The sequence below is a fragment of the Hyposmocoma kahamanoa genome, unplaced genomic scaffold (genome assembly GCF_003589595.1).
Source record: "Hyposmocoma kahamanoa isolate Upper Pololo Valley unplaced genomic scaffold, ASM358959v1 98972, whole genome shotgun sequence".
Taxonomy (NCBI): Eukaryota; Metazoa; Arthropoda; class Insecta; order Lepidoptera; family Cosmopterigidae; genus Hyposmocoma; species Hyposmocoma kahamanoa.
This window is the reverse complement of record NW_020655740.1, coordinates 1,135,256-1,152,091: the sequence shown is the minus strand read 5'-3', so window position 1 is coordinate 1,152,091 and position 16,836 is coordinate 1,135,256. Positions and strand designations below refer to the sequence as shown.

The window sequence follows — 16,836 nt, the reverse complement described above, 5'->3', positions numbered from 1 at the left end:
TTTTTTTTTTTTTTTTTTTTTATTGTGACTCGGCAAAATGACTGCACCGCGCCTGATGGAAAGTGCGAATACAGTCTAGAGATGAGAGTAACGGATGGAAAACACAAATATCTTCACTCCGTCACTATCATTTTGCCGGTCTGGCCAAATGCTTCTTCACACTACGTTTGAAGGACCCGATGTTATAGAGGGGAGGGAATACATGCGCCGGGAGTTGGTTCCACAATTTAATGGTTCGGCATAAAAACGAATTGCCAAACTTTTTAGTGCGGGACGGTATTGAACTGACCGTCCAACTGTGGCAACGCAGTCCGGCACGGGTGGTCCGCTGATGGAAAGGAGAGGAAGGGACAAGGTTGAATAACTCTTCAGAGCACTCACCGTGGTACAGACGATAGAATACGCTAAGAGACGCTATATCTCTGCGAAGCTGTAACGACTCCGCATGCTCAGTTACATGAGGATCGTTGACAACACGGAAGGCGTAGCGCTGCAATCCATCTAGGGCATCGAGCAAGTACTTGGCAGAGCCGTCCCAAAGGTGCGAACAGTACTCCATGCTGCTTCGGACCTGAGCTTTATACAACAGGTATCGCAGCTCTGGAGTAAAAAATCGGTGCACCTTGTTCAGGATGCCAAGCTTGCGCGACGCGGTACAGATGACGCTCTCGATGTAATCTTTGTTGCTCATGTCCTTCCGGATGCTCATCCCCAGTAGACTGAGCCTGTCCTGCAGCGTCAGCGTTGTACCCTGAAGATGGGGAAGTGGAAGGAATGGGGATTTTTTGGAGCTGAACGCGCATACCTGGGTTTTCTTGGCGTTGAACTCAACCAAGTTTCGGGAGCCCCACGACGATATATGCTCCAAAACATGGTTGAGCTCAGCGACAAGTTTTTCCCGGTTTCTCTCAGGGTCCTCCCGGGTGCTTGACGATTGCTTATAATAGCAACCGTGCACTGTGCTATCATCTGCATAGCAATGAATGTTGCCAAAAGACAACAAGTCATTGATATGCAGAAGGAACAGCGTGGGCGACAGCACTGAGCCCTGTGGCACCCCAGCATTAACTGTCACGAGCCGCGAAGTGCCTCCGTCAACAAGGACACGCAATCTTCGCTCGCGCAGAAAGCCGGAGATCCACTCACAAAGGCGGCCGGGAAGACCATATGCCGGAAGCTTGGAGAGGAGACCACGGTGCCAGACCCGATCAAAGGCCTTAGCAATATCCAGACTTATCGCTAAGGTTTCGCCCTGTTTGTCGATAGCTTCACCCCAGAGATGCATTAGATACGCTAGAACGTCACCCGTTGATCGGTTCGGCCGAAACCCATACTGCCGATCATTAAGAATGGAGTGACGTTCCAGGTGCCGGATTATCTGGATATTTAGAATCCGCTCCATCACTTTGCAGAGCACTGAAGTGACAGCTATTGGGCGATAGTTTGTCGGATCAGACCGATCTCCTTTCTTGGGGATAGGTTGCACGTTGGCCTCCCTCCAAGCTAGGGGCACGTTACCAGATTGGTATGAGAGGCGGTATAAGCGCGTCAGTACGGGAGACAACTCCGCCGCACACCTTTTAAGGACGATAGGAGGTATCCCATCCGGACCATAGGCTTTCCGCACGTCAAGAGTCTGCAATTCCTTGCGGACATCACATTGTCTGATAACTATATCAGGCATTGTGACTCCGCAGTGGGGAATTGACGGCGGTTGCGCATCTTGGTCGTGAATGCGCGAGTTAGCCCCAAAAAGGTCGGCCAATAAATTGGCTTTCTCTTCGGGGCCATAGGCCAAAAATCCATCGGGATACCTCAAAGGCGGCAGCGACGAACGACAAAAATTGGACTGCACGGCTTTGGCCAGGCTCCAGTAGGCACGGCTACCGGTGGGATGGGCTACCAGCTTCTGGCCAATCCGTGAAACGCGCTGGGCATCCGCTCTTATGTAAGCCCTCCTGCAAGACTTGGTTGCTTTGTTATAGGCTGCTTTAAGGGACGCAAGGTTGGGATCCTTTGTTACACGACCCCTGATCCAACCACGATATGCAGCCTGTTTCTCACTAACAGCGTCCATGCATTCGCGACTGAACCAAGGGCGTCCTCTGCGATTGGCGATGACACTGGAAGACGGTATGTAGTAATCCATAGCCGTTCCAATCTCATCGACAACAGCATCGGCAGCTGCTGAGGCATCCTTTCCCGCAAAGCAGTGCTGCAACCAAGGGATGGACGCAAAGTAGTCGCGCATACCATCCCAATCCGCCGACGAGTAGTGCCAAATGCGACGAGTGACCTCCTTCAGCTTAGTTGGAGGCATTTGGGAAACCTTACACCCAACCAAACAGTGATCAGAACTTCCCAGGGGGGCGCTGACTGATACTGTATAGTAGGTAGGGTGACTCGCGAGCAGAAGGTCAAGCAAAGAGGGTGCATGATCCGATATGTCTGGAACCCGGGTGGGCTGGGTTACCAGTTGGGTCAAGTCATGCGTGAGAGCGAAAGCGTGGGCAGTTCTTCCTGCATGGTCAGTCTTCAGGGAACTTAACCATGATTCATGGTGAGCATTAAAGTCCCCCAACACGACCATCTCCGCAGATGGGAACTGCGCCTGCGCGTCAAGAGTCGCCTGGCTCAGTTGGTCAAAGAGCCTAGTTGTCTCCGCATCCCCACTGTGGGATCTATATAAGCACGCGAAGACTCTAGCTGAACAACTAGATTCTACGAGCACCCACATAGTGGAAAAGGAGGGGTCCTCCAGGCAGCGCAGACGGCGACAGCACACATCCGAACGAATATATACACATACCCCGGCTTTGGCCTGAAAGTTTTCCTCAAGCGAGTAGCCGGGGTAGTTCAAGTAACTCATATCATTCGGACGGCGGATCTGCGTCTCCGTCAGGAAAAGCAGGGCAGGCCGGGCTGTCTCGAGGTGATGGTGGACAGCTTTGAGGTTGGAGTGGAGTCCGCGGATGTTAGCGAACTCAATAATAAACGCGGTGGGGGGATTAGGCACCGCTGAACGATCTGCATTCTTATGTTGCGCTGTCATGGTGGGTAAGAAGGACGGTAGTGTGAAGAGGTGAAGCCTTCGGCACCGCACCGAAGAAGAAAAACGAGGGGAACTGCAATACATGCCATTGATCTTTTGAAGGATAGCCGGCTGACCCGCCGAACGGAAGGGCCCCCGTACCCCCCCGGGATATGCCGCCGGGACCCCATATTCCGGTCACTAACCGGCACGACGACCTACCCCAAGATTATGCGCGGCATGGTGGGGCAGCCTCTAGGGGTAGTTAGTCCCTATTGGGCCCCTGTACTGTACCGCGGGCGACCAGCGGACAACCGTTTCTACGGGTCTCCCTGGGCGGCAGGTCAACTAGATATCCCTCAACAAGTGACATGGCGAATATCCGCCTCAGTCCTCCCAGATACCGCGCCGAAAACTCCACGTGCACTGGATGTACACCAACTGATCCCTGAACGCGATTCGCAAAAGCGTTTCACTGTGGAGGGTTTTCCGCCGTGTGTACTGTGGTCGCTATCCAGTCGGCACAAAGCCTACCACAACGCTAAGCAGATGGTCACTTGTGACGCCCTCGGTCGCCTCTTACGACCCCCACGGGCATGTATGGGGAGGCGACAATGTATTCTTAAGCCGTCGCCCCACGGCACAAAAATTTACAAAGTTTTACAAAAAGTTTACAAGTTGATATGTTACTTGGTATGCACCAAATGCAATAAGGAATTTCATGAAGCGTAGCTTGGTTTGATGAATAGCCGTGAAGCTGCAGTTTCCATCAGTGATGCTGCACCCTGGATTTTTCTGCTTTGCACGAACAAACAATTTTACAATGATAATACTCCTGTACGTTTCAATTGTAATGCACTACGAGATCTGGTAAAAGGCAGGCACTAAATTCTCCACCGAACACGAATGATCAAAAACCTATTACTAGAGTTGAAATTCACGGTATTTTAAAAGGTTTTCGTTCCGAGATGCAAAAGACAAGGCAGAGTAGGTACTGTGACCAGCATTTCTGATACGGGACTGAAATAAACAGAGGAGGAGATTATGCAATTAAAGGAATCTATATTTTATGAACTTACGTTTTGAGGAAATAAGTAAAGAGTACGCTCAGTCCCAAGTCACAATGAAATCACTGAGAGGCGAAATGACTCAAGGCAGTCTATAACGGGTAACTTGCGCACAAGTCGAGTCAATTAAATGGAACAAAACGCGATCGAATGGCATCGAGAGTCAATGTGAGCCTGAAAAAAAGGACGAAAGTTTATTAAATACGGTGTACGAAACAACGTCTCCCATTGTACAAGAATAGCTACCACAAAAAAACTAACCGTTGTACAATTTAATACATTCCGAGTACGAGATGACTTCTTGGCAGTGGTAAATAAGTTTAATAAATCGAAACCTGATGACAGATTAAATGCTATCCCATATCAACATGCCATGAACGAACGTACCAATCTTTGTTACAAACTTCTTTCAGCAAAAAACAAGGTCCTGGAAGGCAAGATTGAAAGCGAAAGATATAGGATGCAATCGTTACGTTTGGGTAATTGGGGGACGAGTTTACATGAGAAGAGTGACAATTCGGAATACAAGATTACAAATTATTAGACATTAAACCGGATAGTGATTTGGCCGGATACCGGATATCTGGCGAGCACCTGAGCTGGATAGCCGGATATCTGACCCACTGACGTAAACATGTCGCGACAGGTTTACAGAGCGCATCGCCGTAATTGATTGATTAGTGAATGATTGCGCTTTCACATTGAGGATTTGATTTGTTGTGGTCACTTGATTTTTATAAAAACGATTAATTTATTCGATGATACAAACAAATACATAACAGAAAAATGTTAACAGTGAAAAAAATCGCTAACTCTGCAATGTTTGAATTTAGTGCTGTTTGCTTGTTGTATTCGGTACAACAACAACAACGGTAAATCGCGGTGGAGAAAGAAAAAAGCAATTCTTTGGCTATATTGAAATTTCTAGTTGTTATTATAAGAATAAGTCTAGTACTTGACACGCCCGTTATTATTTTGTTTCACTTTGATTTCATTAATTTGTCTGTGACGTAACTAATTGTAAGCCTTGATATTAGATATGCAAAAGAAATAATCATCGTACACATTTAATTTTCATTATTGCGGGTGCGCATTGTATTTGAAGACAGTTCAAATCGATCGCAATCATTTCACTTGGTCGAGGGGCAATACTACTAAACATTTAAAAAAGCTTGAAATTCCTTCAGATGACAGCTGGTTTCGTTTATGAAAATAAATAGAATCAACCTTTACCACTTAGCACAGAAACAGCTCTTCATCCACCACAATTTGCCATTATTGAAATTTGAGCTCTAAATTTACCGACAACGTTATCCAACTTCGTCGTTCTTTCAGTTTTTTATAACATTATGATGACAACATGTTAAATTATTATAACATTTGTCATTTACTTAACAACGTGTAAACTTAACACGTAAACCTGATTATGAAACCATGAAACTTATCTTTACACAAACTTTTCGTAATCATGTCAATCAAATTTTCTGCAGATGTAATGTATTCAATGTTTAAAACATTACTAGCTACAAGTAATAAACAGATGGTCAACGTTCATGTAGTTGCGGTTTATTCCATTACTCCATCTTTAATCAATAAATCAATTCATTTCGCGAACTGATTATGAATTTTTCTCAGTTTTAAAAATCCGGTATCCGGCCAGATATTGTTCTAATATCCGGTATCCGGCAGGATAGTAAAAATAGGCCGGACACCCGATTGTAACCGGATATCAGTTTCATTTCTGCAAATTGTTGAAAGAATTAGTTTAGTATTACGTTTTTAATTTTTGTGTTTAAGTTCAAAATCTTTAATTTATTAATTTTAAAATTCAGTTTATTTATTATACATTTTTTGTCAGACTCATGTCTATTGTCAAAATGTTGCATGTAACAACCATGATTTAATTGTGTCAGCTGAAACGTAGTTAACATAACGATGTCAATGGCTTTGAATTATTCGATGACAAGTACATAATTTACAGAAGGTTTATACTTCATGTTTGCTACCACGTTTCAATAATAAAAAAAAACGAAGGCGAATATTAATTGCTGTATTATTATCCTGCAGAATGTATGCACAGGAAAATTGCATTGAAGATTTATAGGTATATCTTAAAATACTAAATGGTAAAAAAATATAATATTAACTTTTTCTGCAATTAACGTTTTTGTGTAATTTTTACACAAAATGTTGCTGGAGGAATTTCGGGAACCTTATATCGAGTTCTTAGGTTTTCACGATTGTTACACATAGGAAATGAACGAACGAACTATTTTTCCGGATTTAAATCGCGTATATTTGTTTTTTTTTGTAAAGCGCCCGAAACTTCGATTTGGAATACACGAAACGTTGGCTGTAGAATACCGTTTGTTTCATCTGACTGTCACTTGCTTATACATTGTGGCGTCATTTTAGAAATTGGTTATCTATATCACCATGGATTTAACTGAAAATTTTCGCGGTACGATTTTCTACGACTTTAAGTGTTATTTAACAGCTCAGCTGAGATTCGCTCGGCTTCAAACTGTTTTTGACGATGAAGCACCATGCAAGACGACTATTTATAATCAGTCAGGCATGTGACATATCATGAGATTCGGATATATTTAGGCATAGGCATGAGTCAAATACAATCAATACTACACAAACATTTAGGTGTGAAAAAGCTGTGCTCTCGGTGGATCCCACACAATTTGATTGAGGCTCAAAAAACGGATCGCGTCACTTGGTGCAATGCCATGGTTACCAGATTCAACGAAGGGGTGTCAAATTTGGTGTGGGACATAGTAATAGGTGACGAAACATGGGTTTATAGTTACGATCCCAAAACAAAACAGCAATCGAGTGTGTAAGTCGAGTGGGTGTTTCGAGATGAGCCGAACCGAACAAAAGTGGCGCGCGTGCAAAGTGCCTCTAAGCGGATGATTGCTTCTTTTTTAAATAAAACTGGACACGTGGCTACTGCTGCTTTTGAGAGTCATTGTACCGTGAATACTGGTTGGTACACGACCATTTGTTTGCCGGCAGTTATTGACAAACTCCGTAAAAATAACCGTAAACGCCTTATCATCTTGCACCACGAAAATGCCAGTTTTCATATGGCCAGACACACAGACAGTGAAAAACGTTGACTTTATGAGCCATCCCGCGTACAGTCCCGACCTGGCACCTTGTGACTTTTATTTATTTCCAAAAATTAAGAAGCAGTTACGCGGTCAACGATTTTGATCACTTAAAGAGGCTGTCGAAGAGTATGAAAAATATGTTTCAGAGATTGTCACGGAGGAGTGGCATAAATGTTTTCAAAATTGGTTCATTCTTATGAAAAAGTGCATTAACGCTAACGGAGAATATTTTGAGAAAAAATAAATTCATTTCTGACTATTTATAGCATTTTTTTCTTATTCATTCCGGAAACTTATAATGCGCCTCACGTATACGTGCTCTATTCAGTTCAGTTGATATAAAAAATTAATAATTGGTATATGTAAAGTACCTATTATTACAGCGGTTTTCTTGTAAAATTTCGAGATAAGTTTGTGTATTTTCTTTCTGTCGTGACAATGTTCAGGAATCGTGTTTCTACACCATATTTGCGAACATGATATTTTGCGAATGTGATATTCAGCGACAGAGGCATACTAATCAGTACATATCCTCAATTTTACTATATATTTTTTCTAAAGTAATCGATTCAACACTTTCACAGCTAAGGGGAATCAACCAAAGCCATTTGAGGTTGTATAGACTCTTAAAACAGAGTAACAAATATGTTTTATACAGCATTAAGTCCCGATTTTGAAATAAAAAATGAGGTATTCAGTTTTGGTACAAATTGTTTACCGAGGTACAATTATGTTAAAACATTTCTAAAATTGTATAGGATGCGTTCGACGAAACTTGTATTGTCGTGATTTGACAGCTATCACTGTAGCTATTAATCGGGTTCGATCGAAAGAATGTCCGTAAAGAATAGCCCAGAGCAGAAACGGAATAAAAAGATCTCTATGACATTGACGTATCGACCAGGTCATAAAGTGACATTGAAATAGGGTTTAGCAGCGTGGAGATTAGTGAATTATTTGCGAAGCAATTTGAAGCAATCTATAATGACGGCGAGGTCCAGTCAAACACAGTATTTCAATGATACTCTTGACCATAACACTGATACCTAGTCTAACAGTATATGCAATTGATCAAATTGTATTAGAACTAAAGCTTGAAACTGTAACACTTTTTTTTTGGTAGATCTCGTAAATTCAATACAAAAACAAAATTTCTCTTCTCTCCTTGGCATTTTTCACCATTAATGTACCAAATGTCACTTTGACATTGTACTTTAGGAATAATTAGGTAAATTATTTGAAGCTCGTTAGTGTTGGCGTAATCTATTATTTAAACCCTTCACATTTTTATTACTTGTTGGTGAACGATTTTTCTATAAAATCAATATCGTGAATGGGTCCCTTTAGTTTGACTTATTTTTTAAAACACCAACCCTGGCTAATTTTTCTTGTATGGTAACGCGGAATACTAGTGCTGCGCACCAATAAAGTCGATTCTACTTCTGTAGTCGAGCTTCATGTAAATTATAGCTTTTCTTTAATATGTCCATGTCAGACGCCGCCAATTAGTTTGCCAAGTACTTTCTGTAAAGTAGTATACGTAAACCTGGAATCGCCCTGTATTCTAGCGGGTTTGGGTAATAGGACTTGGGAGCTTCATCTGGATGAATGGATAGATTGTCTGTGGCGTTGTTCGCGGGTAACATCTCTTAGGAGGAATTCGGCGGAAGCTTCTCTTTTCTGTTCGATACATCGGCTCGAAAGGTGTTCCAGATTTTTTTTCTTCAGCGGTGAATTATCCCATTGGGGGCATGGTATGGCAATTTTGGATAATCTGAAAGAAAAATGTGGAGGAGCGGGACTGGTGTATTCAGACTGGTCCTGGTATATTCATTGCTGACAGTGCATGTCATATAGTTATACCTCTTCGTTCATGTTTAACAAATGTTTAGACACAGGCAATTTTCCTGATATTTCGAAATCAACCCAGGTAGCACCAGTGCGTAAATCTGGTGATCAAAAATTAATCACTAATTATAGAGCGATCTCTATATGATCTTATTTTGCAAAGATACTTAAGTCATTAATATGTGTGTTACTACGGGGCTATTTTAAAAAGTACTTAATTATCCTTAGCATTGATTCTTTGAAATTTTGATCGACTACTACTAACCAAACATGTTTCATAGAGAGTTTGTTTAAACATTTGGACTCCAATGAACGAAGATGTTGTAATATTAGTAACATGTTTGACTGAATATCTCATCGAGAGTCCATGTATAGTCGTTGGGATTGATATTCAAGGCAGTCTCCGATTGGGCCATGCCAATCTTGTTAAATGTATCGCTACCAAAACGCAGTGTCTATTGTGTCTATTCGCCACAAAACAGAGTATCTTGACGTGACTCCGACTTTTCGTGATATATCCATACTGATAGCTTATCCTCTACTCTAGTCTCCAGCTACTTGGAGTCGTCCAGCTTAAGTTTGTGCAGGTACATTTGAGTCCATGGACATGAATGCATCTAGGAAGCTTGGTATCCTTTCCAAGGTTGCTACAATTTTACCAAGCACAATCCGGTGGTGTATGGAGTACTGCTGCAACCTATGGGATGGACCTGCCAAATACCAACTGATCCCACTTTGGATTCCGTTGAGTAGCGTGCAAAGAAACTTATCGGTGACTCGGATTTAGTAGAAGCCTTGAACACCGGTTGCTTGTTGGCATTCTATAGGACATATCAAGGAGAGTGTGCGATGGAATTGCACGATTTAATTCCACTTCTTCTTTGGGGCTACACACACACTTCCACGTTTATACGGCGAAGGGCTATGGAGAGGAATTCCTTGCCTGCAGACTTATTCCCTGAGCGCTATAAGTTCGCCCTTTTTAAGGCGAGAGTGAATAGGCATTTTTTGTTTATTATCGTCGACCTTGTCATCACTTTCCGTCAGGTGAGATGGAGGTCTTGAAGGAAGTAGGAAGATTACATTTTAAGACTGATGAACCGTAGGGAAAGATTAGATCTTATTTTTATTCAAGTTATTACAAAATCAAACTGACTGTCCGATTGTACTTAGCCAAATAAGATTTAGAGTCCCTTTATAGAAACCCCGATACCATATCCAACCATTTTATCCGGCTATTCGAAAAACTAAATTCGATACAAACTCTCTCATGTACCAATTTGTAACTTATATAATATGAGGTTTTATTATGTCAGTTATAAATTATTTTTGAGTATTTGAATGTTGTGGATGTTTGCATTTGGTTTTGAAAAATATTAAATTGAATTAGCATTTTGTTGTTTGGACGCAGGTAGTTATTTGATTTTAATAATAAGATATGGTTAAGTAAAAAAAACTTTGTTTTGCCATTTTTTGCAAGACATTCAATGAATTTTGATTGGATTAATACCACGTATCAATGTAATAGCTGTTTTTGTAAACCAAATCAGTTTTTGAACAAATTGTCTGATAGTGGTTAATACTTACGTATTGTCGGCACATTCGCGGGTATTACTGAAACAGCAAATATTGTTTAAATGCAAAGCGCAACCTTCCCACGGTTGCTAACGATGGCACTGCACTTACCGCACTGTGGACTTTCTTGACAGGTGATCTTCACATCGTGCCGGCTAGTCTGCTGGCAAACGCACACTTGACAGGGATTCAATGGGTTCTGAAACTCTTTGTTCACTGGTAAAGGGTTGCAGGACGCTGAAAGACGAAATGACAAACATGTTCGTTATTTTAAAAAGTTTATTCAAATTGTCACACAATATGACAATTCAGATATATAACCTGGTGATTCCGAGGATGATTGAGTTTCTACAATCAATGGGCTGATAGTTTGTGTTGATTCGGGCCGCAAGGAGTCCGGGGTGCGACAGTCTGCGCAGCGCGCGCATGCTGGACGCAACTGTCCGCGATCCTCGGCGCATACACATACTAGGCACTGATACGACGCCATCCATAAGTGGTGTAGCTCGCCGATTCGGCCACATACTACACTGTTTTCTGCGCCTGTCATACAATCAACATACAGTACTGCTTTAACTTTAAACAATTTAATTCACTAATACTATGTGTATTGTGCTTTGTTACGGAACAAAATCATTAACCTGCAGTCTGTGTGAATGGTATTTAATTTTTACATACCTGGATACCAATATTATTAATATTTACGTTGGGCTTCACTCACCTGGTATTTCATCTGGATAGATTACTTCCTCTTCGGGAACAATTCTCGAGAATGCGTTCGCCGGACCTGCAGAGACAATGTAGCGCTTTATCTGTTTGCTTTGCTACAAATTATCCCGTTTGATTTTGCTTGATATCTTATCCCACCAATACTATATGAACTAGCTTCTGCTCGGGACATTATAAAAATGGGATTATGCGATAATCCAGTTTGTGAACTATTTGTCTACCACATTATTAATTATAGAGCCGTGGAAAGTGGGGCACAGTAAATGTTTCAGACCGTCTGAATAGCTTCTACTCGAGACAATTAGGCTTTAGAAATTCACATGACAATGTTGTATCGGACTAGCAGTTTCAACTTCTTTTAAATGTTTGTGTCATATTTTTCCAGGGTCTGAATAGTAGTGATACTCTATATCCCAACTTTCCGTCCTTCTATATATGACCGCGAGCTTGTTCATAGTTATTAATGTAGCATAGTCGCGACGTCGGTATGCTCTTGTTAGATTTTGATAGGTATTTTGCTTCGATTTTCGATTATCCGTTGTATTAATAAATATTTGTATAATTAACCTCAGTACATCAATAGACGTAAAACGTACTCACTTGTAGTGTATCCAAAGTTTTCGGGCAATGAGCTGGACTGCGTTACAACATTAATTCCAGGAGCATAGATTGGCAGATTTTTGTAGATTGGCAGATCCGATTGCGCTTCTATGGAACCAGCGTTATAACCAACATTTTGATATATTGGGCCAAACGCTCTCATGTTTGATCTTACGTTCTGCGCGGACCGCGGGTAAGCTAAATAACTTTGTTTCGCTTCGTTCTGCGCTGGCTCATAGCGTCGAGTAGTGAGGTATGGTCCTTCGTTCAAGAGAGCTTGCATAGACTCAGTGTTTCGTCTTACACTCAGAGCATTGGGCTGAATTTGAGCCGAACCATAATCTGGGAAACCGGAAACCGGCCCGGTGTATACGGGGTTGTGTAGCACCGGCTGAGGTGGGTACGCTTGACCATACTGATAATACCCTTGGCCTACCGTCTGAGCAGGACTATCAGGTACATCTTGCGGTTGAACAGAAACGTATCCAGGACTCATGTTATTATACGCGTTATCCCACGGATAATTTTGTTGTAGCGTAGTTGGATACGCTTGCTGTAATACATTTGCTTGAGCTTGAGCCTGAGCGGAGCTTGATGTTCCAAAAGCCTGTGCCTGTGCATTTGATACTTGTGGTGCAAAATTGAAACCCGTGTTTGGATACAAATTAGGACCTGCTCCTGGATATTTTGTATTCCAGTTCAACGGTAGACTGTAAGGGTTCATTCCCCCTGGAGTATTTGGTCGGGCCTGTGCATTATGTAGTATGGGTCCGGAAGTTAACGTTTGAGGGTTATAGTTTACTAATTGAGACGGATCATATCCCAAGCCTTTTGGCTGGGGGTATTGTGGGTACTGTGGGTATCTACCGCCCATTCCTGGATTGAGTGTGTTATCTCCTCCGCTTGTAGCTGTAGCTTGAGCCACTGCCTGAGAGGATCCACTGCCATCGCTGGAAGCGACTGCGTATGCCGCACTTCTTGAATATTCTGGAGAGCTTGTAGTTACTGCAAGAAAAATTAAATTTATGTAGTATGTTACTGTTATTATTATTAATATATATTAATAAGCAATTAGCCTGTAGTGTTTATTATTTATGTACATTACCTTCACTTTCCGAAGTCTCTGTTGATATCCCATCTCGAGAAATCTCGTCTTTGTTTGGGCTTTGCTGTTTAGATACTAAAACCCAATAATAAAATAAAAATACTGACTTTAATAAACATCTAAAAACGACACATTAAAATTTTGGAAAAGAGTTAATTGAAAATAAAAACGCATCTTTTGTTCACGTGGATGGCTCTTGCTGTTTGCAGAATTAAATAAAATTGTTGTGGATAACACAATTGAGTCAATCGCAAGAGTCCATTTTGCAATATAGGGTCTGTCAGGTTACCGCCGCAGGCCGCGATCGCAGTGATGGTTATGAAAGAATTTATGACACCAGATTACCAAATTGTGACTAAGTACTTGCCTGTACTACTGAGATCGTTAGAAATGGCCGCGTTGTTTCCAGCGCTAATTGCTAAGGACGCGAGCACGCAGCCAAGGATTCCGATGGAGCCAGCGCGCATTCTGGGGCCCAACGGTGGGTGTAATGCGCTGCGGCAGCTCTATCGTGGCAGACGCAGCATTTGCCGAGATTGAAGCTGTGCACCGCATATCGGCCCTTATAACTCGTAGCTAATTGATTTGCGTTGAATTTGATTGACACCTCGCTTTAACTTTTGTTTGATTTGTTCTCGGATGTTACTGGTATTTATTACCTGTACACAATTGGTTACGCCGAATCATTTTTACAGATGTCAATTTGTAAGCTGATTTATAGTTAAGGGGTGGACTCACGACCACAAACTAAACTATACAATTTTCTCATTTTCTATATGACAAGTATACACAGTTTTACTAAATTCATGTAATTATATTTATTTATAAGATATGAATGTCAAACGTATCATTTTCCTAAAATTGTCGGTGGCATAAAATCTTTGTATACACCTTAATTACCTTTAACTTTTTTTCAAAGTGCAATACCGTTTTTTATACGCAGAAGATATCCAATATTAAAAACTATATTTAAAACTAAGCGTCCACAATAAAACACGTGCGCATTGCAAGACCAAGAAGACTGGAATGCTGTGCTGCTTAGTTTGGCCTATCTCTACCTATTGATTTCTGTCGTACAGAAACATGGTTTACTAAACCGATTTAAAAAACGGTGTCGATTTGTACCCGTATCCTTACAACTCCTTTTGCTAGCGCGATATTCCTATGTCGTTACACTGTAGAAATCAAGAAAGTCGCTACCAGCTTTTGATACTGTTTATAGTCGTTAGCTAAAGGCTTATTGTTTATAAAATTGTTTAAACAAAAGGCCAGTACCTGCTCGTACCCAACTGGCAAGTGAGGGAGAGCGCAATATCGCTGTCCCGCTCCGATAATTTATGACCGATCCAGCAGCAAATAAATAATCTTACAATAACTATCTGTCTTCTTTCTAATTATGACATGAAAGTCGAGTCAGAAAGTTATAACGTATACCTAGAACTACACGAAGAGTCCATGAAATAGTTTTAGGATCTTGGAGCATAAATCAACAGTATGTTTGAAATACCTACTTAATAATTGTAATTGCATGTATTAAGTAAAAAACCGAAGAGGTAGTTTTTACCACCAGCTTCTAAGTACGAGAATTCATGGGACTGTCATAAAAGTGATTTTCATCGAATCTTATTTAGTGCATTTGATGACAATAATTTGCTTTTCGTGGCCGTTTTCATTTTCAGATTGCTTTGGATCTTTTTAACGATTTTGAAAAGCTGAGACAGATTGTAGTTAGTATTGAGGCAATAAAAGGGGTTGTTCTAGCGTATGTTAAAACAACACTTTTTTTCATTCCTAATGTTAGCCTAGAAAGTTTAAAGAAGCTTTGGATCCCTCAAAGCTTCTTTAAACATTCCTTACAAATTACCACTTTAAAAATTGCATTGTGAAACATGCCATTTTCGTCTTTTTGACACCGATCTTCACTGTACTTTGAAAGCTTTTCAATTTATTCTTTTTATCCGACTGCGGGAGGGTTATATTTTTCGACTGTATTTATGTATATCCGTTTCTTTTTCACGCTGTACAGTCTAAACGGCTTGATGGATTTTGACATATCAGGTGTCGTTAGATCCATCTTGATTGTGGGAGTCATAGGCTATTAAAAAAAATCCAAATAGTAAGAGGCAATAAACCAGCTAAAAATTGCAGTCCGGTTTTTGATTTTTTAAAATAATTCTTGGACTTGTTCGCGTTAGGTTCTAAGTAGTCTTGATTTGCTTATCGCAATTGTTACTAAGACGAGGTTGAAGGTTCATATACAAATTTTTTTTCATATGCTCTGAGCTTGTGGCCGTTGCTGTACAACAATGTATCCTCAGAATTTCTAATATAAGGCCATTGCTGTACAACAATGTATCCTCAGAATTTCTAATATAAATTTCTTTCTTATTTTAATTCTAAAATAGTTTTCTTCAGTTTTCTCACAACAGTTTATACCTCTACAGACGCTGGTTCAAACAGCTAGATCTGGCGCCTTACCGTGAACTCTTATTACAGTTCAGTATAGGTTTGCATTCGCGTGATATAGGACAATTCATGTAGCGCTGCCTCAGAACGATTCATTTTAGGTCCTAAACTGAATCGTAATAAGAGTTTATGGTAAGGCCCCTGGGAAGAAATTTTTAAATTGCTACATTTTTTCCGATCAGTTCCGAAGAACTATTGATCCCCATTCCGATTCGGAAACCACATGGACAGAAATAATAAACCGAAATGGAATGGCATTTGCCATGATATATTTTTTTAATTACATCATTTATATAATAGCTTTAAATTACGAAGTAGTCTTTTTACTTCCGAAGCAACTTTTGTGCTACCTAGTTGCTAGGTGATTAAATGAAATGGCTTGTTATCCCACTAAACTGTATTTATTTATAAGTATGAGGCGTACAAAATTGTCAGATATGCTAGCTTAAATACTAAAACTATTCTGGCTAAGTCCTTGTAGCAATCCTTTGTTTTCGTTTCGAGATCAATGGAGTGAACCGATAATAACCTGTAAAAAATTTCACTACTTAGTGTCGTGGAGGAGGGCTCTCAAATTTACTTTGGTACATATATTGAAAAATAATCATAGTATTATATTCTAAGATATTCTATAATACTTACACGATTGAGTTAATTCATTCTTACTGGGACACTTCTTTTCCTTCTCTCTTCTCTGTCTACGCTAACTGCAGCAACATTTGCCGTTGCGGTGGATCCCCCATAACCCGCAGTATTTGCGTTTGCTGCAGCACTTGCCGCTGCCTCACTCTTATCTTTGGAATCTCCAGTATTTGAAACAGCACTTACCGCCGCATTTGACCAATCTCCTAGACTTCCGCTAGCCGAGTTAGAATTTGCTGCAGAGTTTGAATGATCTCCAGCGGAAATTGAATTTGCATTTACGACTGCGCTCGACCATTCAGGATAACTGACTGCACTTGCCTGACCACTTGCCGCTGCCTCGCTACCACTCCCTCCGTCTCGGAAAATTCCGAGCCCTCCAAAACTTCCGCTGTTAGCATTAGCGTTTGCAAGTGCATTGGCCCAATCACTACCTCCATAACCTCCACTATTGGCATTAGCTTTTGCCAGTGCATTGGCCCAATCACTTCCTCCATAACCTCCGCTATTAGTGTTGGCATTTGCAAGTGCATTGGCCCAATCACTTCCTCCGTAACCACCGCTATTGCTGTTGGCATTTGCAAGTGCATTAGCCCAATCACTTCCTCCATAACCTCCGCTATTGCTGTTAGCATTTGCAAGTGCATT

The 16,836-nt window shown here is 41.1% G+C and overlaps 3 protein-coding genes across 9 annotated transcripts in view; 1 reads left to right on the top strand and 2 right to left on the bottom strand.

Moving 5' to 3' along the window:
* The window catches only part of LOC113238960, a 20,611-nt gene extending 7,010 nt beyond the window's left edge, over positions 1-13,601 (bottom strand). For 4 of the 5 annotated variants that reach the window (XM_026475824.1, XM_026475822.1, XM_026475821.1 and 1 more), the window contains exons 1-7: positions 13,448-13,601; positions 13,081-13,155; positions 11,976-12,980; positions 11,368-11,433; positions 10,968-11,189; positions 10,758-10,883; positions 10,659-10,685 (exon numbers count right to left, since the gene is read on the bottom strand). In XM_026475824.1, the coding sequence (XP_026331609.1) occupies positions 10,659-10,685; positions 10,758-10,883; positions 10,968-11,189; positions 11,368-11,433; positions 11,976-12,980; positions 13,081-13,155; positions 13,448-13,547 (1,621 nt within the window). In that variant the 5' untranslated portion in view covers positions 13,548-13,601. The remainder of the gene's footprint in view (positions 1-10,658; positions 10,686-10,757; positions 10,884-10,967; positions 11,190-11,367; positions 11,434-11,975; positions 12,981-13,080; positions 13,156-13,447) is intronic. The other variant, XM_026475825.1, reaches the window with a different exon arrangement.
* The window catches only part of LOC113238956 (dystrophin, isoforms A/C/F/G/H), a 429,949-nt gene that overhangs the window by 192,003 nt on the left and 221,110 nt on the right, over positions 1-16,836 (top strand). The window lies entirely within an intron of this gene.
* Positions 15,917-16,836, bottom strand: part of LOC113238958 (spidroin-1-like) — an 8,099-nt gene continuing 7,179 nt past the window's right edge. For all 3 annotated transcript variants that reach the window (XM_026475818.1, XM_026475819.1, XM_026475820.1), the window contains 2 exons: positions 16,189-16,823; positions 15,917-16,075 (listed from right to left, as the gene is read on the bottom strand). In XM_026475818.1, coding sequence (XP_026331603.1) covers positions 16,198-16,823 — 626 coding nt within the window. In that variant the 3' untranslated portion in view covers positions 15,917-16,075; positions 16,189-16,197. The remainder of the gene's footprint in view (positions 16,076-16,188; positions 16,824-16,836) is intronic.